The sequence below is a fragment of the Aegilops tauschii genome, chromosome 4 (assembly GCF_002575655.3).
Source record: "Aegilops tauschii subsp. strangulata cultivar AL8/78 chromosome 4, Aet v6.0, whole genome shotgun sequence".
NCBI lineage: Eukaryota > Viridiplantae > Streptophyta > Magnoliopsida > Poales > Poaceae > Aegilops > Aegilops tauschii.
This window is the reverse complement of record NC_053038.3, coordinates 471,335,276-471,358,596: the sequence shown is the minus strand read 5'-3', so window position 1 is coordinate 471,358,596 and position 23,321 is coordinate 471,335,276. Positions and strand designations below refer to the sequence as shown.

General features: G+C 50.5%; 4 protein-coding genes across 4 annotated transcripts; 1 reads left to right on the top strand and 3 right to left on the bottom strand.

Annotated features, from left to right (window-relative positions):
- Positions 1-1,720: 1,720 nt before the first annotated feature.
- Positions 1,721-2,791, bottom strand: LOC141021968 (uncharacterized). The gene has a single exon (XM_073497837.1). It carries the CDS (start codon positions 2,789-2,791, stop codon positions 1,721-1,723), a length of 1,071 nt encoding a protein of 356 aa, XP_073353938.1.
- A 4,479-nt stretch (positions 2,792-7,270) lies between these two features.
- On the bottom strand, positions 7,271-8,723 carry LOC123493722 (secreted RxLR effector protein 161-like). The gene is made up of 2 exons (XM_045227724.1): positions 8,073-8,723; positions 7,271-7,378 (listed from the first exon to the last, which is right to left on the bottom strand). The coding sequence occupies exons 1-2, from the start codon at positions 8,721-8,723 to the stop codon at positions 7,271-7,273; spliced, it is 759 nt and encodes a 252-aa protein (XP_045083659.1).
- Positions 8,724-16,486: 7,763 nt separating this feature from the next.
- LOC123493721 (uncharacterized) lies at positions 16,487-17,547 on the bottom strand. Its single transcript, XM_045227723.1, has 3 exons — positions 17,197-17,547; positions 16,954-17,115; positions 16,487-16,768 (listed from the first exon to the last, which is right to left on the bottom strand). The coding sequence occupies exons 1-3, from the start codon at positions 17,545-17,547 to the stop codon at positions 16,487-16,489; spliced, it is 795 nt and encodes a 264-aa protein (XP_045083658.1).
- Positions 17,548-21,746: 4,199 nt separating this feature from the next.
- Positions 21,747-23,052, top strand: LOC109768021 (protein BIG GRAIN 1). Its single transcript, XM_020326752.2, has one exon. It carries the CDS (start codon positions 21,906-21,908, stop codon positions 22,833-22,835), a length of 930 nt encoding a protein of 309 aa, XP_020182341.1. The 5' UTR covers positions 21,747-21,905; the 3' UTR covers positions 22,836-23,052.
- Positions 23,053-23,321: the final 269 nt, after the last annotated feature.

Genomic DNA, 23,321 nt, shown 5'->3' with positions numbered 1-23,321 from the left:
ACCTATAAAAGGTCTTAGCAGCAGAAAACCCCAGGTAAAGCTTTTCCAGAAGGGAGAGCCTACCCCAGTTCTGGACCAAAGTATATTTGGTCTATCCACATTATATTTATACTTAAGCAACTTCTTCCAGTCACTATCCCTACCATCAAAGAATCATTTACTCCAAGCAGCAAGTAAGGACATATTAAACTCCCTAAGATTAGGAACACCCAAGCCACCCCACTCTTTCTTTTGAGAGACCAGCCCCCATTTGGCCAAGTGGTACTTATGATTGTTACCAACATTACCCCAGAAAAAGTGGGACATTTGAGAAGTAATAGCATCAATTCCCCACTTAGGGAATTTCATAATGGACATTAAGTAAGAAGGAATACTAGCAATGCAGGAAGCAAGTAAAATCAATTTCCCTTTGTAAGACAGGTTTCTCCCCAACCACCCAGCAATATTCCTGATAATTCTATTAATAATTGGTTGGATATCCTCTCTCCCGAGATTCTTGAAATGTAAAGGAACACCAAGGTATTTAAAAGGGAATTCCCCAATTTGACAACAGAAAATTTGAGCAAATTCTTTAGCATTCTCCTCATCAATATTGATGGTATGCAGGTCACTTTTATGAAAGTTGATACAAAGACCAGATAGCTTTTCAAAATAGGCCAGGATCCATTTTAAGTGTCTAGCATGATCAACAGAGGCATCTAAAAAGAGCAGTGTGTCATCAGCATATTGCAAACTGACCACACCACCAGGCACCACATGAGGCAGAAGCCCTTTAATCAGATTATGGCTAGTAGCTTTCTTCAACATTTTAGAAAAAACATCAGCCACTAAGTTAAAAAGGAGAGGAGAGGAAGGGTCACCTTGTTTCAGCCCTTTCCCTCCCATAAAATGAGGACCAATAGTATCATTAATTTTCACAGCAAAAGTCCCCTGATGAAGACAGCTACAAACCCAACCTATCCATTTTTTACCAAAACCTCTAGACCTCAACATTTCCACAAGGAAATCCCAATTCACCTTATCATAGGCTTTTTCATAGTCCAATTTTAATACCAGGCAACTAGAACCAGATCTGTGGATCTCATGAATCACTTCATGAGCCATGACTACACTTTCAAGAATGAATCTCCCTTTAATAAAAGCAGTTTGATTTTGGGAGATAATTCTGTCACAAATAGGGGAAGCCCTAGTGTTCATAGCTTTAGAAAAAATCTTAACAGAACAATTCCCCAGGCTAATAGGTCTAAAAAAATCATATCTTTAGCATTATTAACCTTAGGGATCAAGGTAATAATAGCAAAGTTTAATCTGGACACATCCAAATTACCATTTTCAAAGTCTTTCACTAACCACATAAAGTCATTTTTAATTCATTCCCAAAAGGTTTGATAAAAGATAAATGACAGGCCATCAGGGTCAGGGGCTCCTCCAGCATAAGAGCTCATAATTGCCTTTTTAATCTCCTCCTCAGAAAAGGGTTTCTCCAAAATCTCTCTCTCCTCCTCTGTGATCATATCACACTCATCCCAAAAATCCTCATCTAAATGAATGTCAGGTTTTTGTTCATAAGAAAATAGCTTCTTATAGAAGTTAGTAGCAACATCCAACAAAGCATCAGTAGTTGTAACAGGACCATCAGGGCCATTTAGTTCATCCAAATGGTTTTCCCTATGTCTATGATTAGCAAGGGCCATAAAGTAAGCATTATTACGATCTCCCTCTAAGATTTTTCTGTCTCTAGATCTCTGCCAGAAGGCAGTCTCTTCCTTTTCCAGATATCATCCAATTTTTTCTTAATGAGATTCATTCTCTCAAACTCATTTGGAGGAAGATGATTTTGCTCAGATTTCACATCTAAGATATCGAACTCCATATGGAGAGATTTTTTCTTTTTCTTCATGGCAGCCTCAATATTAATGCTCCACCCCTTAATGACCTTTCTAAGAGCTCTAGTTTTGCACCTCCAATTCTCAATAGAAGAACTAGCATCACCATTCTTAGTCCAAACATCTTGCACAAGTTGGGAGAACCCAGCTTGAGCTAACCACCACTTCTCAAATCTAAACATCTTAGGGCAATTAACTTTCCTAGCCCCGGTGTCTAGCACTAGGGGGGTGTGGTCACTCCCCACCCTTGGAAGGGCAATCAAAGTGGATAAAGGAAAATGCATATCCCAGTCCACAGAAGTGAACACCCTATCAAGAACTGCAAAAATGGGATTGTTCTGGTTATTGGACCAAGTGAAAGATCTGTTGGAAATGGAAATTTCCAATAGGGCCCATCTATTAACCCAGTCATTGAAGAGAAAGGCAAAATGTGGATTAATAGTGCCACTACTTTTATCAGATTGTTGTCTTACAAGATTAAAGTCACCACACACCAGAACAGGGTATGAGGCAGATTCCATGATATCATGTAATTCAGCAACAAAATCTACCTTGAATTCAGGATAAGCAGAGCCATAGACCACAACTAACTGCCACACAAACTTGTCATTTTTTGTCTTAATGGTAGAAACCACACCAAATTTTTTGTTAGTAAAGCCAATAACCTCAAACATATCATTTCTAAAACCTACTAGGATACCCCCAGCAGTGTTCAAAGCAGGTAAGAAGTGCCAAGTAAACTGGTTATGTTTGTCCACAGCCCTGAGGAGACCCTCAGAAATGAGTTCTTTTTTAGCTTCTTGAAACCCAATAAAATCTGGGTTAGCTTTAGCAATAGTATCACACAGGCACTGAATTTTCCCTGGTTGTCCAGGCCCCCTAATGTTCCAAATGAGACCTATCATATCTAAGCTATTTTGAAAGGATGTGACAAGCCACAAGGTTTAACCTTGGTCAGAACAGCTGGGGACTTCTCACAGCAAGCAGCAGTGCCCACTGGATGCTTGAGAGTAGCCCCCACTGGAGTGAACCCAACATCTACCTCATGAACATCCAAATTAGAAGGCAACACAGTTTCAGGGTTGTTGTTAGCAAACAGCAGACATTTTTTTTCATCCTCAATTAAGTCATCAATAATCACTTGTTTAGAGCACACATCCTTACCCATCTTCAAATTAATTTTCTCAGTATGAACAGCAAGGAGATTAGGGTCAAGAACAGCAAATGAGTTACCTTCGTATGTGTGAGGCACTTCCAGGTTCTTCTTCCTCTTGTACTCAGCGGCTTTCTGCATGATATTCACATGGCCATGTCCCCTGGTTTGTGGCTTCTGGGCCAAGACAGGCCCCCATTTAGATTTATTCTGTCTATTTTTCCCATCTTCCAGCACCTCATCAAGTGAAGTCAGCAAAGATCTTTTCAAACCAAAAGATTTGATCAATTCAACAGCATCCATAGGTAAGGTACCCATATCCTCCTCAGCATTCTTCTCTTCTTCAGAATCAAAACAATCAATTGATCTCAGTATCATGTTGCAGTAAGCTACACTATCACCTCCAGCCAGGTTACCATCACAATCACAGTCAGCCCCATTATCCAAAGGATTTTTTATCTTGGGGGTAGTATGAGGATCCATAGCTTCATAAGAAACAATATTCTCACTTACAACAAGTCCATCACCCAATCCAACTGGGTAAGTTGAAACTACATTTTTCTGTTTAGCACAACAGTTGAAGCACAAGCTTCACCCTCACATGTTCCTTTGGTTAAGTCATCAAGCTCTTTTCCTCCTTCAGAATTAGCTTTTGCTACAGCACATTCCATGATGAAGTTTTCATGTTCAGTGTCTGACCAGCTAACCTGGTAATCAGTAACCTCAGAAGTTTTCTTGTGGCTACCAGCACCAGAAGTCCCTTTTGAGCTCAAGTTAGCTTTATCCAAATCATGTATAGCATTTTCATCATTGGACAGAATGTCATCCTGAGCACCATCAGTTTTGCCCTCCTGATTATTCTCATTATCTTCATCAATCTCTTCATCATCACCCTCTTCATCATTAACCACAGAATCTAGGCCACCAGATTGTTCAAACCCTTCCACAGTAAAACCAATAAGAAACGACTTTTTCTTCATCTCTATCAACCTTTCAAAAGGAATTTTGGTTGGATCTCTGCAAGCAATTTTGACCCTCACATTCTCAAAAAAGGTTCTGAACATTCCATTCCAGTCTACATCAGTGAGCACACCAACATAGAAGCAATTTGACAGAACACCTTCCAGGTACACCATTTAGGTGGTATGCCCTCAATCAATACCCAGGCTTCAACAAGTTCTCCAAATGGATCACATGCTCCCTTCCATTCAGTCACATTCACATTTACACCATCTTTAGGCAGATCAAAGGCTGGGAATTCAATAAGATCCTCAGCACTTTTCCAGGGTGGGAACCTGACTAGGAAAGTCTTGCTTGACAGTTCTCTCACTTGCCATGGCCATTGTCTATTCTTGCAAAAGACAGCAGACAGCAAGCCACAAAGCTCAGTCTTCTGCACCTCTCCTTTGATGATGTTAACTACAGCACAGTTCTGATAATTCAACCACTTGGTTTCAGCAACAGCAGGAACCTCCACATGGTAAAAACCAAGACCACTAGCTCCACTTCCAAAAAAGGTAGCTGAAGGTTGAATTTTAGCCCAGGCAGCACAATTGTTAACATTATGATTCTGCTGGCAAATAAAACAAGCCTTTGTCTTCACACAGTTTCCCACATAATGGCCAGGACCCCCACAATTATAACAAATCATATCTTTATATCTTGGATCCAGCACCTGTTCTACCTCAGATTCAACCACTGGAGCAGGGATTTGAGAAGAAGAAGCAGTAGAGGCAGTCGACTTAGCTTTCTGCACAGGGACATGATCTTTACCAGAATTGGTAACACCTTGGCGACGTTGCACAGGAGCCGGAACGCGCTGGCCACCTCCCTGCTGGGAGGCAGCCCCAGAGCTTGATCCAGACGGGCGCCTATCAGCCATCACTACACCTTCCTTAACAACTTCTGCAAACGATCTGGAACCCGGACCAATTCCCTCGCAAGGCAAGCAGATCGGTTTGGGAGGAGGATCAAAAGATCGAACCACAGCAGGATGACAGTCAGCCCTGGTAAAACTCCCAGCAGCAAGCAAATCCTTCCGCACCTAGAATATAGTGGGGAAAGGTTTTGAGAATAAAGGGTTAGGGTTACTGTGGCGGCGGGGAGGGGAAGGAATCGACCACAACTGGCCATAGTGCTCCTCTATATACTCTAGGTCATGGCTGGACTGAGAAAGCGCATTACCAGATTTCGCTTTCCGCCTCACCACACATCCACGAATGGATGGCTCGCAGACCTTCGGAGCAGGAAAGGGGCTTCTCTGCTTTTGAACACTTTTTCCTGAAGCACATGCTCCAAACTTTTCCCCTGATTTCGAATTCAGACTTGATAAAGCAGAACTTCTGTCATCGCCCACACCTGACTTAAACTTGCTAACATCCATAACATCATTTTTTGATACCAAATCACCAAGAGGGAGAACCCTCAATTCCTCTTTCTCTCGATTACTCACCGTTAAACTGTCAACAGAAAGGGAAGCCCCCGAATGAGGCACAATGGTATTATGAACATCTACATAATCAAGCATTTTAGCCGTACCAAATTTGCGGCGTGCACGAAAGTCGCGCAAGTATCTCAGAGAATTAACAGAGATGACCCCCGAAATCATACCTTGGTCGCCAGGCCATGGCGGAGGCTCGATGTCGTGTCTGCTGCCCTTGGTGTGGTGGCCTCCAGCGTGTAGACCTCCATCGTGCAGGCCGTGACCAGCACCATCGACGGTCGCTAAGGCCGACGAGGAGGGAGGACCCTGGGTGGCAGCACCCCAGGGGGAATCCTTGAGGTTGCATCCATGCGCGGCCTTGCGATGATGAAGCGAGGAGGATTGGATCTGAATTCATGCCACCGCTCGGCCTGCACTGGATCTGGAGAGCCCGCCTCCTGGATAGCCCAGAAGAGGAACTCCACATCCGATGCGCCATCGTCGCCGGTGAATCTCGCGTATTCGTCGAACCTGGTGTGCTGAAGGATGCTCTCGAAGATCTCCGACCACATCGAGCGATCCGGGAATCGCTCCCGCACCACCCGCTCCATCTCCTGGTACGCCTCCGGTGAGTTCGCATCGACTGGAGGAGACGGAAGCCGCAACGGCTCCGCCACCCGCGACGTCGACTGAAGGCGACGGATCTGAGCACCCCGGCGGCGAGGTGCAGTCATCCAGTCCAGTGGCGGGAGGGGAGGTGGATAGGCTCGGGGACGGCGCAGCAATGGCGGTGGGGAGGGAGGTAGGTGGGGGAAGGGGGGAGGGGAAAAATCGCCCGCTCATCAATGTGAATCTCTGTCCAAATTCGCACCCTCTCCATACATGTTACTCCAAATTCGAAGCATGGAGTTGGTTTTGGCTAGCCTTGGATTTAATAACCAACACAAAAAATATTACAACAACCGAGCAGAGCAACGACAAACCGACCGACCTCCCACGGCCATGGACCACCCACCCTAGCCAGGGCCTCGAAAGAGAGGAGCCCTAAACTAAACAAAAGCGATCAACACTGCATGCAGTATATGATTACCGGATCGACTCGCTCATCTGGCGACAGGGACACTTAAAAAAATTCTGTCAAGCTAACCCCGGCCCGTGCATGTGCGCGCCTTCCATTCCTCCAAACTTTCCAATCCCTTTTCCACCAATAATCTCCCGCCCGCCCGCCCGCCAGCGACGCCGACGCGCGCACACACGCCCGCAATCACCACGCCGCAGGTGCACGGACGGTGCTGCCCCGCCGGGATCACGAGCAGCAGAAGATCGGCTAAAGAAGAGAGGCAGACGAGACGAGACGACACGACACGATCTGCGCATGGCCGGAGCGTACCCGTGCATGCAGCGGAAGGTGCCGGGCAGGCAGAAGGCAGTGTCGAGCCGAGCGCAGCTGTGCTGCGCTGCGCGCGCGCGTGCACAAGGAGGAGCGCGATCTGCGCCTCTGATGCGCCTGCCGCGGCGTTGTGTGCTCGCCGGCCGACCGGAAAGGAAAGCGAAGGCTGCCGGCCCCCGGCCCGGCTCTCGACCGCGCGATCCGTCCGTCGCTCCGATGGACGGACGACGGTTTCCTTGGGCCTGGCGCGGGGGAGGGGGGGGGGGGGGGGGGGGGGGCAGAGCGTGACGTCCCAGCACACCCTGCCTGCCTTTTCGCATTGGGACCGCACGAATTAGTTGCTCCCAGGCCGAGCTGCGGCCACGTCAGTTGAATGTATGTATGTATGTATTCGGTTCCGCCGCCCAAGGAGAAAATGTTCAGTGTATTGGGCTGTCTGTCTGAACACCGTAACTTTGGACCCTTGTGCTGTGCACATTCAGAAGCAAACAAGCCTCGTAATCACTTGTCGGTGAATATCTCTCCTCCTTCATTCATGTAAAACAAGAGGAGCAGACTTACAGTGTGGAGAGGCGTGCGCTCGATCGTGCACATAGAACAAGAGAACAACCAACAGGTAAGCAAGCCAGGCGCAGGGCAGGGCCGACCGTCGCTGTCTCCGAATCCAACAGCCCAGCTTTATTAATCAGGGATTACAATGATGACTCCTCGTTGCTTTATATAGGGGGTAAAGGGTCAAGGGATAAGTACCCACTTAACGTAAAGTGGGGAAACGGGAGGGGCTAGCCCGTGCGATACGCACGAGGCCGCCGCCACCCCTGGTGGCCCCGGTTTCCCAACACTCTCCCTTGGGTAATTATCCGTATATCCATGCCTCAAAACTCCAAAAAACCCAGTGGGAAAAAAATATGGAGAAAGAGCACACAGTATACATTGTTGTATTGCACGAATTGCCTCGTCAAAAACCTCGTGTGAGAAACATCAGGAAAACTCACTCAAGGGAAAAAGAGTACAATCCACTCAACCATCAAGTTGAGTACTCGATCATCAGGATTGAGATTTTAGCGACGAGCTTGTGAAGTTTTCTCCCCCTGAACCTTGCATCTCTCTAAGTCTCATCATACCGATTCCACGCACACACCTCTCTAAGGTTGATGCCGGTAATGATTTAGTGAACATATCAGCAAGATTGTCACAGGACTTAGTATGCAAAACTCTCACCTCGTTCAACTGTTGCAACTCATGTGCATAGAAGAACTTGGGACTAATATGCTTTGTGAGGTTACTCTTCGCATAACCCATCTGGACTTGTGCAACACAAGCAGCATTATCTTCATAGATAATGGTAGGGGTTTGTACGGTGTTCAGCCCACATGTCTGCTGAATGTGGCCGATCATCCGCCGAAGTGATACACACTCTTTTGACGCTTCGAATAGTGCCATGATTTCCGAGTGGTTCGTGGAAGTCGACACAAGTGTTTGCTTGGACGATTTCCAGGAAAACGCAGTTCCACCACAAAGGAAAACATATCCAGTCTGCGATTTGCAATCATGCGGGTCCGATAGGTACCCAGCATCGGCATAACCTATAATAGATAGGTCTTGATTTCTTTTATAAAACAGACCAAGATCTTTGGTCCCTTGCAGGTAACGGAAGACGTCCTTGACACCTTTCCAATGCCTCTTGGTAGGTTCAGAACTGTACCGAGCAAGCAAACTAACGGCGAACGCAATGTCTGGCCGTGTACAATTTGCGAGGTACATGAGTGCTCCAACTGCACTCAGGTAAGGAACCTCTGGTCCCAGAGTTTCCTCCCCCTCTTTCTTTGGCCTGAACGGGTCCTTGTCTGGCTGTAAAGATCTTCCGACCATCGGGGTCTTAGAAGGATATGCCTTATCAAATCCAAATCTTTCCAACACCTTCTGGGTGTAGGCCGACTGGTGCACTAGAATCCCATCAGGGGAATGTTCAAGTTGCAGACCTAGACAAACTTGGTTTTACCCAAATCCTTCATCTCGAATTCCGACATCAGGTAGGAACTCGCTTCCTCAATATCCTCAAGCGTACCGATTATGTTTAAATCGTCCACGTACACCGACATTATACAGAATCCATCTTGGGATCGCCGTATAAAAACACATGGGCAATCTTTATTGCTCGTGTAGCCCTTCTCATGAAGGAAATCACTTAAGCGATTGTACCACATTCTACCAGACTGTCTGAGTCCGTACAGTGCCTTTTGAAGTTGAACACTGTATAGACCCCTATTTGCTCTATCATGATTCGGAACAGGGATACCTTCTGGAACCTTCATGTATATGTTCGAATCCAAGTTACCATATAGGTAAGCAGTGACAACATCCATTAGTTTCATTTTCAAGCCCATGTTTACTGCCATCGAGATCAAGTATCTAAAGGTAACTCCATCCATGACTGGGGAATAAGTCTCCTCAAAATCGACACCTGGTCGTTGCGTGAACCCTTGAGCAACGAGCCTTGCTTTGTACCGTACTACCTTATTATTTTCATCTCTCTTTCGAACAAAAACCCACCTATGGCCAACAGGGCGAATGTGGGGAGGAGTTCGACAAACTGGTCCGAACACCTTCCTTTTGTTGAGAGATAATAATTCGGCAGTAATTGTCTGCTGCCAATCTTTCCAATCCGACCTTTTCTTGCAATCAACGAGCGTGTTAGGCTCAGGGTCAAGATCTATGATTGAGGCAATTTTCGTAGCAAAGTTGATGTCGACAATCACCGTTGCTCGGTTCAGGGACTCCCCCGTATAAATAATTTATGGCCATTTCGTCATGGAGCGCATGCGGCGCAAACACTTGCTCTACCAAATTTCCCATTATGGGAGCAAGGTCCTTTAGATTTCCCGCGCCGATGTGTGCGCTCACATCTCCGCTGGGTGTTTCCCCTATGGGAAAGTTTAAGTCCGGAATTTCGTGCACTGAATTTTCCGTACTTGTGCCAGGTCTCGACTGGCTCCCCGTTTCAATTTGGGGTACTTTGGCGACAGGCTGTGATAAATCTCTCTTATCCTTTTTCGTCGGGCGTCCCCGAGTACTTGGGATTTGAGAAGCCGGATTTCTCGTCCTTTTAGGCCTTTGGACGGGAGCGGGCATGCCATCATTTTTCTTCGGTATTTCTGTTGGAAATATGCCCTAGAGGCAATAATAAATGGTTATTATTATATTTCTTTATTCATGATAATAGTCTATTATTCATGCTATAATTGTATTGTCCGGAAATCGTAATACATGTGTGAATACATAGACCACAACGTGTCCCTAGTAAGCCTCTAGTTGACTAGCTCGTTGATCAACAGATAGTCATGGTTTCCTGACTGTGGACATTGGATGTCATTGATAACGGGGTCACATCATTAGGAGAATGATGTGATGGACAAGACCCAATCCTAAGCATAGCATAAAAGATCGTGTAGTTTCGTTTGCTAGAGCTTTTCCAATGTCAAGTATCTTTTCCTTAGACCATGAGATCGTGCAACTCCCGGATACCGTAGGAGTGCTTTGGGTGTGCCAAACGTCACAACGTAACTGGGTGACTATAAAGGTGCACTACGGGTATCTTCGAAAGTGTCTGTTGGGTTGGCACGGATCGAGACTGGGATTTGTCACTCCGTGTGACGGAGAGGTATCTCTGGGCCCACTCGGTAATGCATCATCATAATGAGCTCAATGTGACTAAGGCGTTAGTCACGGGATCATGCATTACGGTACGAGTAAAGAGACTTGCCGGTAACGAGATTGAACAAGGTATTGGGATACCGACGATCGAATCTCGGGCAAGTAACATACCGATTGACAAAGGGAATTGTATACGGGATTGATTGAATCCTCGACACCGTGGTTCATCCGATGAGATCATCGTGGAACATGTGGGAGCCAACATGGGTATCCAGATCCCGCTGTTGGTTATTGACCGGAGAGGCGTCTCGGTCATGTCTGCATGTCTCCCGAACCCGTAGGGTCTACACACTTAAGGTTCGGTGACGCTAGGGTTGTAGAGATATATGTATGCGGAAACCCGAAAGTTGTTCGGAGTCCCGGATGAGATCCCGGACGTCACGAGAGGTTCCGGAATGGTCCGGAGGTGAAGAATTATATATAGGAAGTCAAGTTTCGGCCACCGGGAAAGTTTCGGGGGTTACCGGTACTGTACCGGGACCACCGGAAGGGTCCCGGGGGTCCACCGGGTGGGGCCACCTATCCCGGAGGGCCCCATGGGCTGAAAGTGGAAGGGAACCAGCCCTTAGTGGGCTGGGGCGCCCCCCTTGGGCCTCCCCCCATGCGCCTAGGGTTGGGAACCCTAGGGGGGAGCTTCCCCCTTGCCTTGGGGGGCAAGGCACCCCTTTCCACTCCTTGGCCGCCGCCCCCCCCCCCCAACCCTAGATGGGTTTTGGCCGGCCCCCCTCCCAAGGGGGCCTATATAAAGGGGGGGAGGGAGGGTAGCAACCTACAACCTTGGGCGCCTCCCTCCTCCCCTGCAACACCTCTCTCTCTCTCTCTCGCAGAAGCTTGGCAAAGGCCTGCCGAGACCCGCTACATCCACCACCATGCCGTCGTGCTTCTGGATCTCCATCAACCTCTCCTCCCCCCTTGCTGGATCAAGAAGGAGGAGACGTCGCTGCACCGTACGTGTGTTGAACGCGGAGGTGCCGTCCGTTCGGCACTCGGTCATCGGTGATTTGGATCACGGCGAGTATGACTCCGTCATCCACGTTCATTGGAACGCTTCCGCTCGCGATCTACAAGGGTATGTAGATGCACTCCTTTCCCCTCGTTGCTAGTATACTCCATAGATGCATCTTGGTGAGCGTAGGAAAATTTTAAAATTATGCTACGATTCCCAACAGTGGCATCATGAGCCAGGCCTATGTGTAGTTACTATGCACGAGTAGAACACAAAGAAGTTGTGGGCGTTGAGTTTGCCAATTTTTCTTGCCGCTACTAGTCTTTTCTTGTTTCGGCGGCATTGTAGGATGAAGCGGCCCGGACCGACCTTACACGTACGCTTACGTGAGACAGGTTCCACCGACTGACATGCACTAGTTGCATAAGGTGGCTAGCGGGTGTCTGTCTCTCCTACTTTAGTCGGAACGGATTCGATGAAAAGGGTCCTTATGAAGGGTAAATAGAAATTGGCAAATCACGTTGTGGTCATACGTAGGTAAGAAACGTTCTTGCTAGAAACCTACAAACCACGTAAAAACTTGCAGCAACAATTAGAGGACGTCTAACTTGTTTTTGCAGCAAGTGATATATGTGATATGATATGGCCAGAAGATGTGATGAATGATATATGTGATGTATGAGATTGATCATATTCTTGTAATAGGAATCACGACTTGCATGTCGATGAGTATGACAACCGGCATGAGCCATAGGAGTTGTCTTTATTATTTTGCATGACCTGCGTGTCATTGAATAACGCCATGTAAATTACTTTACTTTGTTGCTAAACGCGTTAGCCATAGAAGTAGAAGTAATCGTTGGCGTGACGACTTCATGAAGACACAATGATGAAGATCATGATGATGGAGATCATGGTGTCATGCCGGTGACGAAGATGATCATGGTGCCCCGAAGATGGAGATCAAAGGAGCATAATGATATTGGCCATATCATGTCACTATTTGATTGCATGTGATGTTTATCATGTTTTTGCATCTTATTTGCTTAGAACGACGGTAGTAAGTAAGATGATCCCTTATAATAATTTCAAGAAAGTGTTCACCCTAACTGTGCACCGTTGCGAAGGTTCGTTGTTTCGAAGCACCACGTGATGATCGGGTGTGATAGATTCTAACGTTCGAATACAACGGGTGTTGACGAGCCTAGCATGTACAGACATGGCCTCGGAACACACGCAATACACTTAGGTTGACTTGACGAGCCTAGCATGTACAGACATGGCCTCGGAACACGGAGGACCGAAAGGTCGAGCATGAGTCGTATAGAAGATACGATCAACATGGAGATGTTCACCGATCTTGACTAGTCCGTCTCACGTGATGATCGGACACGGCCTAGTTAAACTCGGATCATGTTTCACTTAGATGACGAGAGGGATGTCTATCTGAGTGGGAGTTCATTAAATAATTTGATTAGATGAACTTAATTATCATGAACTTAGTCTAAAATCTTTACACTATGTATTGTAGATCAAATGGCCAACGTTGTCCTCAATTTCAACGCGTTCCTAGAGAAAACCAAGCTGAAAGATGATGGCAGCAACTATACGGACTGGGTCCGGAACCTGAGGATCATCCTCATAGTAGCCAAGAAAGATTATGTCTTAGAAGCACCGCTAGGTGATGCACCAATCCCAGAGAACCAAGACGTTATGAACGCTTGGCAGCAGCGTGCTGATGATTACTCCCTCGTTCAGTGCGGCATGCTTTACAGCTTAGAACCGGGTCTCCAAAAGCGTTTTGAGAAACATGGAGCATATGAGATGTTCGAGGAGCTGAAATTGGTTTTTCAAGCTCATGCCCGGGTCGAGAGATATGATGTCTCCGACAAGTTCTTCAGCTGTAAAATGGAGGAGAATAGTTCTGTTAGTGAGCACATACTCAGAATGTCTGGGTTGCATAACCGCTTGTCTCACGTCAAGCTGACTAGGACTGTGCCGAGTAAAGAGACTTGCCGGTAACGAGATTGAACAAGGTATTGGGATACCGACGATCGAATCTCGGGCAAGTAACATACCGATTGACAAAGGGAATTGTATACGGGATTGATTGAATCCTCGACACCGTGGTTCATCCGATGAGATCATCGTGGAACATGTGGGAGCCAACATGGGTATCCAGATCCCGCTGTTGGTTATTGACCGGAGAGGCGTCTCGGTCATGTCTGCATGTCTCCCGAACCCGTAGGGTCTACACACTTAAGGTTCGGTGACGCTAGGGTTGTAGAGATATATGTATGCGGAAACCCGAAAGTTGTTCGAAGTCCCGGATGAGATCCCGGACGTCACGAGAGGTTCCGAAATGGTCCGGAGGTGAATAATTATATATAGGAAGTCAAGTTTCGGCCACCGGGAAAGTTTTTGGGGTTACCGGTACTGTATCGGGACCACCGAAAGGGTCCCGGGGGTCCACCGGGTGGGGCCACCTATCCCGGAGGGCCCCGTGGGCTGAAAGTGGAAGGGAACCAGCCCTTAGTGGGCTGGGGCGCCCCCCTTGGGCCTCCCCCCATGCGCCTAGGGTTGGGAACCCTAGGGGGGAGCTTCCCCCTTGCCTTGGGGGGCAAGGCACCCCTTTCCACTCCTTGGCCGCCGCCCCCCCAACCCTAGATGGGTTTTGGCCGGCCCCCCTCCCAAGGGGGCCTATATAAAGGGGGGGAGGGTAGCAACCTACAGCCTTGGGCGCCTCCCTCCTCCCCTGCAACACCTCTCTCTCTCTCGCAGAAGCTTGGCAAAGCCCTGCCGAGACCCGCTACATCCACCACAACGCCGTCGTGCTGCTGGATCTCCATCAACCTCTCCTTCCCCCTTGCTGGATCAAGAAGGAGGAGACGTCGCTGCACCGTACGTGTGTTGAACGCGGAGGTGCCGTCCGTTCGGCACTCGGTCATCGGTGATTTGGATCACGGCGAGTACGACTCCGTCATCCACGTTCATTGGAACGCTTCCGCTCGCGATCTACAAGGGTATGTAGATGCACTCCTTTCCCCTCGTTGCTAGTATACTCCATAGATGCATCTTGGTGAGCGTAGGAAAATTTTAAAATTATGCTACGATTCCCAACAATTTCAACCCTTTCCGGTGCATTGCGCGCGTGCACATGCGATTTTGTCACAGTCTTTAAGTCACTAAAGTGGTCGGGCAGTTGATTTGCTAAAGACTGCAAATCTATTATCTTTTGGACTTCTCTCTCAGTCTCAGCAGTGCGCGGGTCATGAGCGTGGATCCCCGTGGCTTGCCACGTGATTTCTCGTCTTTTAGCATCAAGGGGTTGATTCTCTCCCCCTAAAGTCGGGAAAAGATCCTCGTCAAAAATGCAATCAGCAAAACGAGCCGTGTGACAGTCACCTGTCATGGGGTCCAGATACCTGATTATGGACACAGTCTCATAACCAACGTATATCCCCGACTTACGGAGCGGGCCCATCGCCGATCGCTGAGGGGGTGGTATTGGTACATATACCTGGCAACCGAACCTACGAAGGTGGGAAATTTTTGGTGCCGACCCTTGCGCAAGTTGAACAGGAGAGTGGATGTTGTAGGCCGACGGTCGAAAATTTATGAGATTAGCCGCGTGTAACACCGCGTGGCCCCAACATGTAGTTGGTAAATTACAACCCTGAAGGAGCGGTCGGGCAATGAATTTAATTCTTTTAATCAATGCCTCGGCAAGTCCATTTTGTGTATGAACATGTGGTACCGAGTGCTCAACTTTGATTCCCATTGCCATGCAATAATCATCGAACGCCTTTGAAGTAAATTCTCCGGCGTTGTCCATTCGAATAGACTTTATACGATAATCCGGGAAATTATTCCTCATTTGTATGATCTGTGAGATCAATTTTGCAAAGGCATGGTTCCTTGTTGACAGCAGGCAAACATTGGACCATTTAGAGGAAGCATCAATGAGCACCATGAAGTACCGAAACGGCCCCGTGAGGGGCTGAATTGGACCGCATATGTCCCCTTGGATACTTTCCAAGAACGCGGGGATTTCATCCCTCACCTTGAGGGGCGATGGCCTAATGACTAACTTCCCCTTAGCGCATGCGGAGCACACGAAATCATCGGGATTCGGGAAGTTCTTCACGTTAACATTATGGCCATGTGAGTTGTTAATTATATTTCTCATCATCCTAAGTCCGGGGTGGCCTAACCTATCGTGCCAGAGGCAGAAGAGTTCAGAGCTTCTAAAAACGGTCTTGAGGGTAGTGTACACGGGCGGTGCTACTATCTTAGTGTAGTATAGCCCTGTGTCAAACGAAGGAAGCCTTTCGATAACATGTTTACCACCTGCATCCCGCTTTGTGATGAGTAGGCACTCCTTGCCGTTTTCATCATCGGTCTCAGCATGGAAACCATTAGCGCAGATGTCTCTAAAGCTCAAAAGAGTACGAGTCGACTCCGGGTACAACAACGCATCATTAATGATCAAAGTTGTTCCCATGGGGAGTATAATAGTGGCTCGTCCGGAGCCAACTATGTGAGATCCGCAGCCGGCGATTGTCATAATACTTCCCGGAGATTTTTTAATGGACTCAAAGTAATTAGTTTCTCGTAAAATGGTATGAGTGGTGGCGCTATCGGCAAGGCACGTTTCCTCCATTCGGGCGCCACACGCGTTCTAAAATATGACATCTAATTAATGTAATGAGGAAGAAAATACATTAAAAATAAATGCACACATCTCAGAACATAACATGCTATCATGTATAAATAATGGAATAAATGAATAAATGTCATCCAATCGCCAAAGTAAAGAATAAGTTTATGCTCTCATAGAGCTTACAACCAAATCGAATTTATTCAATTTTATTGTATCAAATCACGGAATCATGATAACCAAAGAGGTATGCTAAGTGGACTCGGTGAAGAAGCCATTCACTTCCGCCGCAATCTCCATACTAGTGAGCTGATCCTACTTAGAAATCATCTTGGAGGCAGCATCAATGTCTAGTGGCGGCGCCGCCGAGGCGGCCATGTGGTCAACCTCCATGGCGACGTGGGCGTCGGTAGAGACCGCCAAAGCTGCCGCGATGGGCACCACGGGGGTCGCCTCTATGGGCACAGCAGGGGCAGTAGCGATCATCACGGGTGCCGCCATGGGCGTCGGTGGTGCTCCCTCCTGAACCAAGGCGAGGTGCGTCTCACGCGCCTTCCGAGCCTTATATGCATCAACGACCTCCTGTGGTGCGCGGCACTGGCGGGAGAAATGCTCCACCGAGCCACAACGGAAGCAGTCCTGAGGCCTTTGCCCTCCCTTGCCCGGCTTGTTCTGCTTAGCCGGGGCGGGGGGTGAGGGCCCTTCTTCTTGCCCTTTCGGCCCCTCTTCTTCTGTTGAGGCTTGCGGACTTTGAGAGCGTTCACCTCCTGGCGAGAACTCACCCCAAGTGGTTGCGCGAGAAAGTTCTTTTTGAGAACCTCGTCCTGCGCCTCCGCCACCTGGAGGACGTCAATCAACTCTGAATACCTCGTGTAGTTCCCCTGGCGGTAGTTCCGTGAGGACTGGACCGCGTCGGGGTGGAAAGTGGATAGGGTTTTCTCAATCTTCTAGGAGTCGGTAATCTCAGTACCACACAACCGAAGAGTCGTACAAATCCGGTGGAGAGCCGAATTGTACTCCCCAACCGTCTTGAAGTCCGCAAACCTCAGACGGATCCACTCTGCCTCTGCACGTGGCTTCACAGTGTACTTCAGTCGCTCAAACCGCTGCTTAAGAGCGGTCCAAAGGCTAGAAGCACTGCGCTCAGCCATATACTCATCTTTCAAAGTAGGTGACAGGTGATGACGGAGAAAGTGCAGAGCCTGCGCATTCTCAGTTTCGAACTTGGGATCAGTGACGGCCAGCTGGGCCCCCTTACCGATCGCCCTCGGGAGGGTTTTGCCCTGGAAAAAGATCTCGCAGTCCGAGGACCATGACAGGTAGTTCAGCCCTGTCTGGGCCAACTCAGGAAACTCCTTGTTGACAATTCCGGCCATCTGCGATTTATGCAAAAATCATGAGATTACAGCAGGTAATCTTTTGCACAAAGAGATGTTGATAAACTTATTCAATAAAATGACGTTCCAATATTTAAAACATGCTATTATATGACTTACTAAATGATTAAGAGTGCTAAACAATTAATCTACAGCAGTAAAATCATACAATAATATCATGTTACAAAAGATAGCATGTTAAGCGCATCTAGTATGTGAAAACTAGCCCAAAAATTGAATTCTCGAGGCATTTTAAAGCCCAAATACGCGTTTTCAGCGAAAACAGACAGTTTCAGGGGGTTATACGCAAAATATTACAGCAGGAATATAGTCGCATAAATTTACTGTACTGCGGGGGCTAAAACATAAATAACCGCGCGCGCGCTCTCTGGCCTGGCCCTAGTTTGTCTGCAGGCCGAAAAATGGGCCGTCGGCCCGTGTAGCCAGCCCCACCGCCCTCCTCCTTTTTTATGGAGGGAAAGGGGAGGCCCATTGCGCACAGCCCGCTGGGCCGGCCCGCTTGCCAGCTCTGGGGTCGCTAGGGTTTCCAACCCTAGTGCCCGAGCGGCGGCGGCCTCGACAGGCCCGTCCGCACGCACGATGCGGCACGGCGCGGCGGCGCGCACGGTGCGGTCGACGGGGCGGGGCGGCGTGGCGCGGCCACGGCGCGGCCAGCGGGGCGCGCGGCCAGGGCGCGGCCATGGCGCGGCGGCGGCGTCAAATGCCAAGCCAGCCAGCCCGCCGGGCGTGGCTACCTCGCGCGTACGCGGGGCGGCCAGCAGCCGGGCGGCGACCAGCGCCAGGCCAGCACGCACGCCGGGCGCGACTACCACGCGCGCACGTGGCGTCGGCCAGCAGCCGGGCGGCGACTAGCGGAGCCGGGGCCAGCAGGGCACGCGGCGGCACGAGCGTGCATCGGGCACGGGTACGGCCAGCTGCTTTGGACGGCGTCATCTGGACGTCGGCGACGGGATCTCAAAAACATCGTCGTGTTCATCGGGAACATCGACGGCGCGTGGCACAGCGAGTGCGTTGCGGCGGTACCGTGATCATCTGGCTCACGATCTGTACCGACTCCCGTATAGTGTAGTCAACAAGTCTCTCATGATCCAAAAACATCGACATTGGTCGGCGACGTATTCGTCCGCTCGGTTTTTGGGAGAGAAATCCACACCATAGGTAGATTTATCCGAAAAATAATCTAATCGCAAAAACGGAATCGTAGTAACGAGAGGAATCCATTTTTGCAAAAGTGGGGATCGGATCTTATACCTCCGCGGGATCGACGAAAGCCTGCGTGATGCAGGCTTGACGGAGAGTTGATGGAGCGAAGCGTGCTGATAACATGTTGCGCAACTCCGCCGACGAGTCCGGTCCGAGGTTGCGGAGCGAGGGCGAGCGTCGTAGACGAAGTAGTCGAAGTAGTCGAACACGCGAAAGTAGATGACACGGAGAGATATGAAGGAGATCAGCTTTATTAATCAATGATCAGGGATTACAATGATGGTTCCTCGTTGCTTTATATAGGGGGTAAAGGGTTAAGGGATAAATACCCACTTAACGTAAAGTGGGGAAACGGGAGGGGCTAGCCCGTGCGATACGCACGCCGCCGCCACCCCTGGTGGCCCCGGTTTCCCAACACTAGCAAACCAAACCTAACCCAACCCCCGTAACCCTACGCACGCACATATACTACAAAAACAAGTGCGTGCGTGCGTGCTGGATTTCCTCCCACGCCTCTAGTGTACGCACGATCGATCGATGGATGGATCGGACCCAACCACACGTCCAATCGCACCCATCTCTGCACTTACACCCAAGAAAGAAGAGAAAAGAGCGATAGTGGTGTGTGTGTGTACGTACATCGTACCGTCCCTACGTGTGGCCAGACGACAGACCGGCTGTCAGTCACCCCGTCACCCATGGCGATCAATCCAACAGCTAGCACATCAAGGCCGGCATCGATCAACTCGATCACCAAAGGTGAAAGCCAACCTAATGCGCCTGGGGGGCCGTCCTCCAACCAAGCTAAGCTAGCCGTGCCCATCGTTTCCGGCCAGAGATCGATCGAGATCGAGATGGCCATCGAAGCGGGCAGGCAGCGGGTGAACAGCATCCCTATCAGCGCCCGGGTCTGTCACGTTACCCAACGGCAGCCGCTGCTCTCGGCACCCAACCCTGCCCTGCCTCTGCCTGCTTCTCGACCACGGGGTCTGGACGGGCGCACGCACCGACTCGGATGGCATGGGCGCCCCTCCCTCCGTGCTGCGCGCGACACACGTGCATCAGTAGGGATCCGGCTTGCCTGCTCCTTCTCCATGCTCCCATCCATGCTCCCATTTCATCCTACGGCTGTTCTTTTCCCTTTTTCTTTTCTAATCTAATCATCTTTCCCCCTGATTTTCAGGGGGTGGGGCCGGGCCTTATTTTCTTTCAATCAAATCAAGCCACGTATGCGGGAACACGGATGAGAGCATGGGAAGGGAGCAGGCAAGTCTCGTCCCATCAGTAAGGGCTGGAAGCTCCGCCTGAAAGGGAAAGGGACGGAGGGCTCCGTGCCGGAGGCAGCCGCCCCGTCTAGTCCATTTGTGTCCCTCTCCTGTCTCACCAATCGTCGTCGCCCACCGTCGACCGACGCAGGTGGGCATCGAGGACGGAAATTTTGGCCAAGTCGCCGTGGAAATCCTACTCCGGCGTCGTGTTTCAAAAGCTTAGATAACGAAGTCTCGGTGTGTAGCGACGACCATCTTTCGACAGGAAAAACCGTTCTCGATGCGTGCGTGTTGGTGTGGGCATGGGTTTGAACTGACGAGAGGCCCGTTTCCTTTCCTTTGAGTGGCGCGCAGCCATCTCCCGGAATTAAAGACACGGGTCGAGGTCTTACAATACTAATTATTGTGGTTGACGGTGCCCCTTGTGCGTGCGGCGTGCCCCCGCCATCCATCGCACTCAAGCCCTCGTGAACATGTCCGGGGTTGCCGTCAACCCGCACAGCAATTCGCGCATCTAAACAATGATCCCGCGCCTCAAAGCCACACAAACAAAAAGGGAGCGCGCGCGCACCGTGCACCGTGAAAACAACCCCAGTGAGTGACAGTGGAAAGAAACAAAAAACATGCAACCAAAAACATTCCCCGGCCACCATCAAATCAAAATCAAAATGAAGTAATGAACGCCCTTTCCAGCCGAGCGAGCGGGCTGGCCGGCTAGCTCTGCCGCCACCCTAGGAGCCCATGGTCCCGGCAGCAGCAATAATAATGATAATAATAATAATAAACAAGCCAAAAACATGTACCGCTCACTGTACTGTACACCCGGTACAGCAGGGCCCGGTGTACCGCGGCCCGCTAATTAAACCTTGATTACCGTAGGCTGGCCGGATTAATCAAGGACGGGAATCTCGTGCTTTGCAGCTCGCCACGCCCTCTTTATTCAGTAAGTAGTACGGTGCAGGCAGCGCGCTGTTGATCACTATATATGGATTATTATTAAGCTGCAAAGCGCGGTTCCACGTACAGATATATGTGGCGACACCCGCAGGAGGCGCGCTTTTCGCAGCGGAGACGCCGTACCCGCGCCAGCACGGCAGCACGGGGCCTCCGTTTCTTTATTTGCTTGGTTATTATGGAAGGAAGGTGTTTTCGGTCGGCGACACGGAGCACGCATGGCTAGGCCGCTAGATGTGGCGCGCGCATGCCGTTTCGCGCCATATGTTTGCTTCTTTGTTTGTTCAGAAGCCCGCTTTGTTAGGAGCACTGCACAAATTTTGCTCCAGCCGTGCGATTGGCAACTAAAGAGAGCATGTTACGCAGGGTACGGGCCGACGCGGCTCGATCATGAGCTAAATGAAAACCTGGGACGTGCCAAAAGGGGCGGATTCACATTCACTCGGCCCAGACCAGTACTGGTGTCTGTCTGGTAACCTTCTTGGATGAAAAGCGTATGATTATGGTGCGTGGTTGGCTACAGTGGTCGCACACAGCACAGGTAACGCCACCGGGTGGTGACATGCATAGCATGGCTGAGAGACAGGTAGACAGAGGGTGCGCGAGGACTGGGCCCGTCGCCATCACCCGCACGCCCGAAACCAACTGAGTCTGAACCCAGTGGCCTCCTCCACTGCCCGTTGCCACGTCACCCCCCGTCGCCCCTTCTTCCTTCCTCCCCCGCCAGCCGGCCGCCTATATCTTCCCACCGATCCCTCACCCCCTCACCCTTCTTTCCTCCAACCTTTCTCCTCCTTTTCACCACCGCCACCCTTCGCCCCACGAGCTCAGTTTCGGAGAACCATCTCACTGTACACGGAGTTCCTCTGCCTCGCGCCACTTTCCGCTGTAGAACAGAGCATTGTCCGTGGAATGGAGAGGCGCGGGGACAAGGGGATGGCGGCGCGGGCGAGGCGCCACGCCGACCAGCCGTCCTTTTCGTCGTCGCTGCTCGACGCGATATACAGGTCCATGGAGGACGAGCCGGGCCACGCCGCCGGGGACGCGGCGGCGACCAAGAAGAAGCAGCAGCAGCAGGAGGAGGCCCTGCACTACAGCTACTACTACAGGCCGTCGCTGGCCGGGAGCTACCGTGCGCGCGCGCCGGCCCCGGGGCCGCACGCCACCACGTCCAGCTCCTCCGAGTGCTCCAGCTACGGCGGCTTCTCCTCGTCGGAGGCCGAGTCGTCCAACCACCGCCGCCTGCGCCCCATCCGCACCGCCGTGCCCGGCGAGCAGCCCGCGCCCGCGCCGGAGAAGAAGGCCAAGAAGCAGCCGGCGGGGGCCTCCATCCGCGCCAAGCTCAGGGACCTCCGCAAGCCGGCCTCCCCCGGCGCGCGCCTCGCCGGCTTCCTCAACACCATCTTCGCCGGCAAGCGCGCGCCGCAGACGCCGCCCTCGGCCCGCACGGCGGCGGAGTACGCGTGCTCGTCCGCGTCGTCCTACTCGCGGTCGTGCCTGAGCAAGACGCCGTCGACGCGCGGGCACGCCAACCGCACCGTGCGGTTCGTGGACAGCGACCGCGAGGCGCCGGCGACGGTGCCCGGGGCGGACCGGCGGAGGGTGCCGGTGGAGCAGATGCTGCTCCGGCGCATGGAGATGGAGAGCGACGAGGAGGACGACGAGGACGAGAGCAGCGACGCCAGCTCCGACCTGTTCGAGCTCGAGAACTTCGCCGCCGCCGCCGTGCCGCCGGGCGCGGGGTACCGGGACGAGCTGCCGGTGTACGAGACGACGAGGGTGGTGCTGAACCGCGGCATTGGGCACGCGCACGGGCACGGCCGGAGCGCCAGAGTTGTCTGACGTCGCTCGGACGATCGGATCGCGCGCGCGGTGACTGTAAAATGCAAATTAGTTAGCGAGATGGGAGGTGGAGTAAGCGTTTTATTACGTGCTCTCTCTTTTAACCGTTGGTGTTCTCTCTGAGATTTTCTTTGTTTTTGGGGTGTGGAGTGTACTCAGATCAGATGTAATTTCTAGCCGCAGGAGATGAATCAGTAAAATGTTGTTCCTAGTGTCATTTCTCCTTTGCCCTCTGCTTTTGAACTACTACTTCAGAAAGTCTTGAATTCCTCGCGAAGTCTTGAATGCACTGACACCGGTCCGGTTGGAAGCAAATGTTTTGGACGAACCAAATCGGAGGTAGTAGTACTTAAAATTAGTCGAATACATATTTGGCACGGATGAGTTGGATATTGACGACGTACGGTCCCATGTCATCGGCGGCAAGCGCACCACCGTGTGTATTCTACTACTGAGTGCGGGTACGATCTGCTAGGAGGCTAGCGT

Coding starts and splice junctions, on each gene's coding strand:
- LOC141021968 (XM_073497837.1), bottom strand. CDS start 2,791: ATGATAGGTCTCATTTGGAACATTAGGGGGCCTGGACAACCAGGGAAA.
- LOC123493722 (XM_045227724.1), bottom strand. CDS start 8,723: ATGGTCGGAAGATCTTTACAGCCAGACAAGGACCCGTTCAGGCCAAAG. Junction 7,379..8,072: donor AGTTGCAACAGTTGAACGAG/GTGAGAGTTTTG, acceptor ACATGAATGAAG/GAGGAGAGATATTCACCGAC.
- LOC123493721 (XM_045227723.1), bottom strand. CDS start 17,547: ATGGCCGGAATTGTCAACAAGGAGTTTCCTGAGTTGGCCCAGACAGGG. Junction 17,116..17,196: donor GGTTTGCGGACTTCAAGACG/GTTGGGGAGTAC, acceptor GACTCCTAGAAG/ATTGAGAAAACCCTATCCAC. Junction 16,769..16,953: donor TTCTCGCGCAACCACTTGGG/GTGAGTTCTCGC, acceptor TTCTCCCGCCAG/TGCCGCGCACCACAGGAGGT.
- LOC109768021 (XM_020326752.2), top strand. CDS start 21,906: ATGGAGAGGCGCGGGGACAAGGGGATGGCGGCGCGGGCGAGGCGCCAC.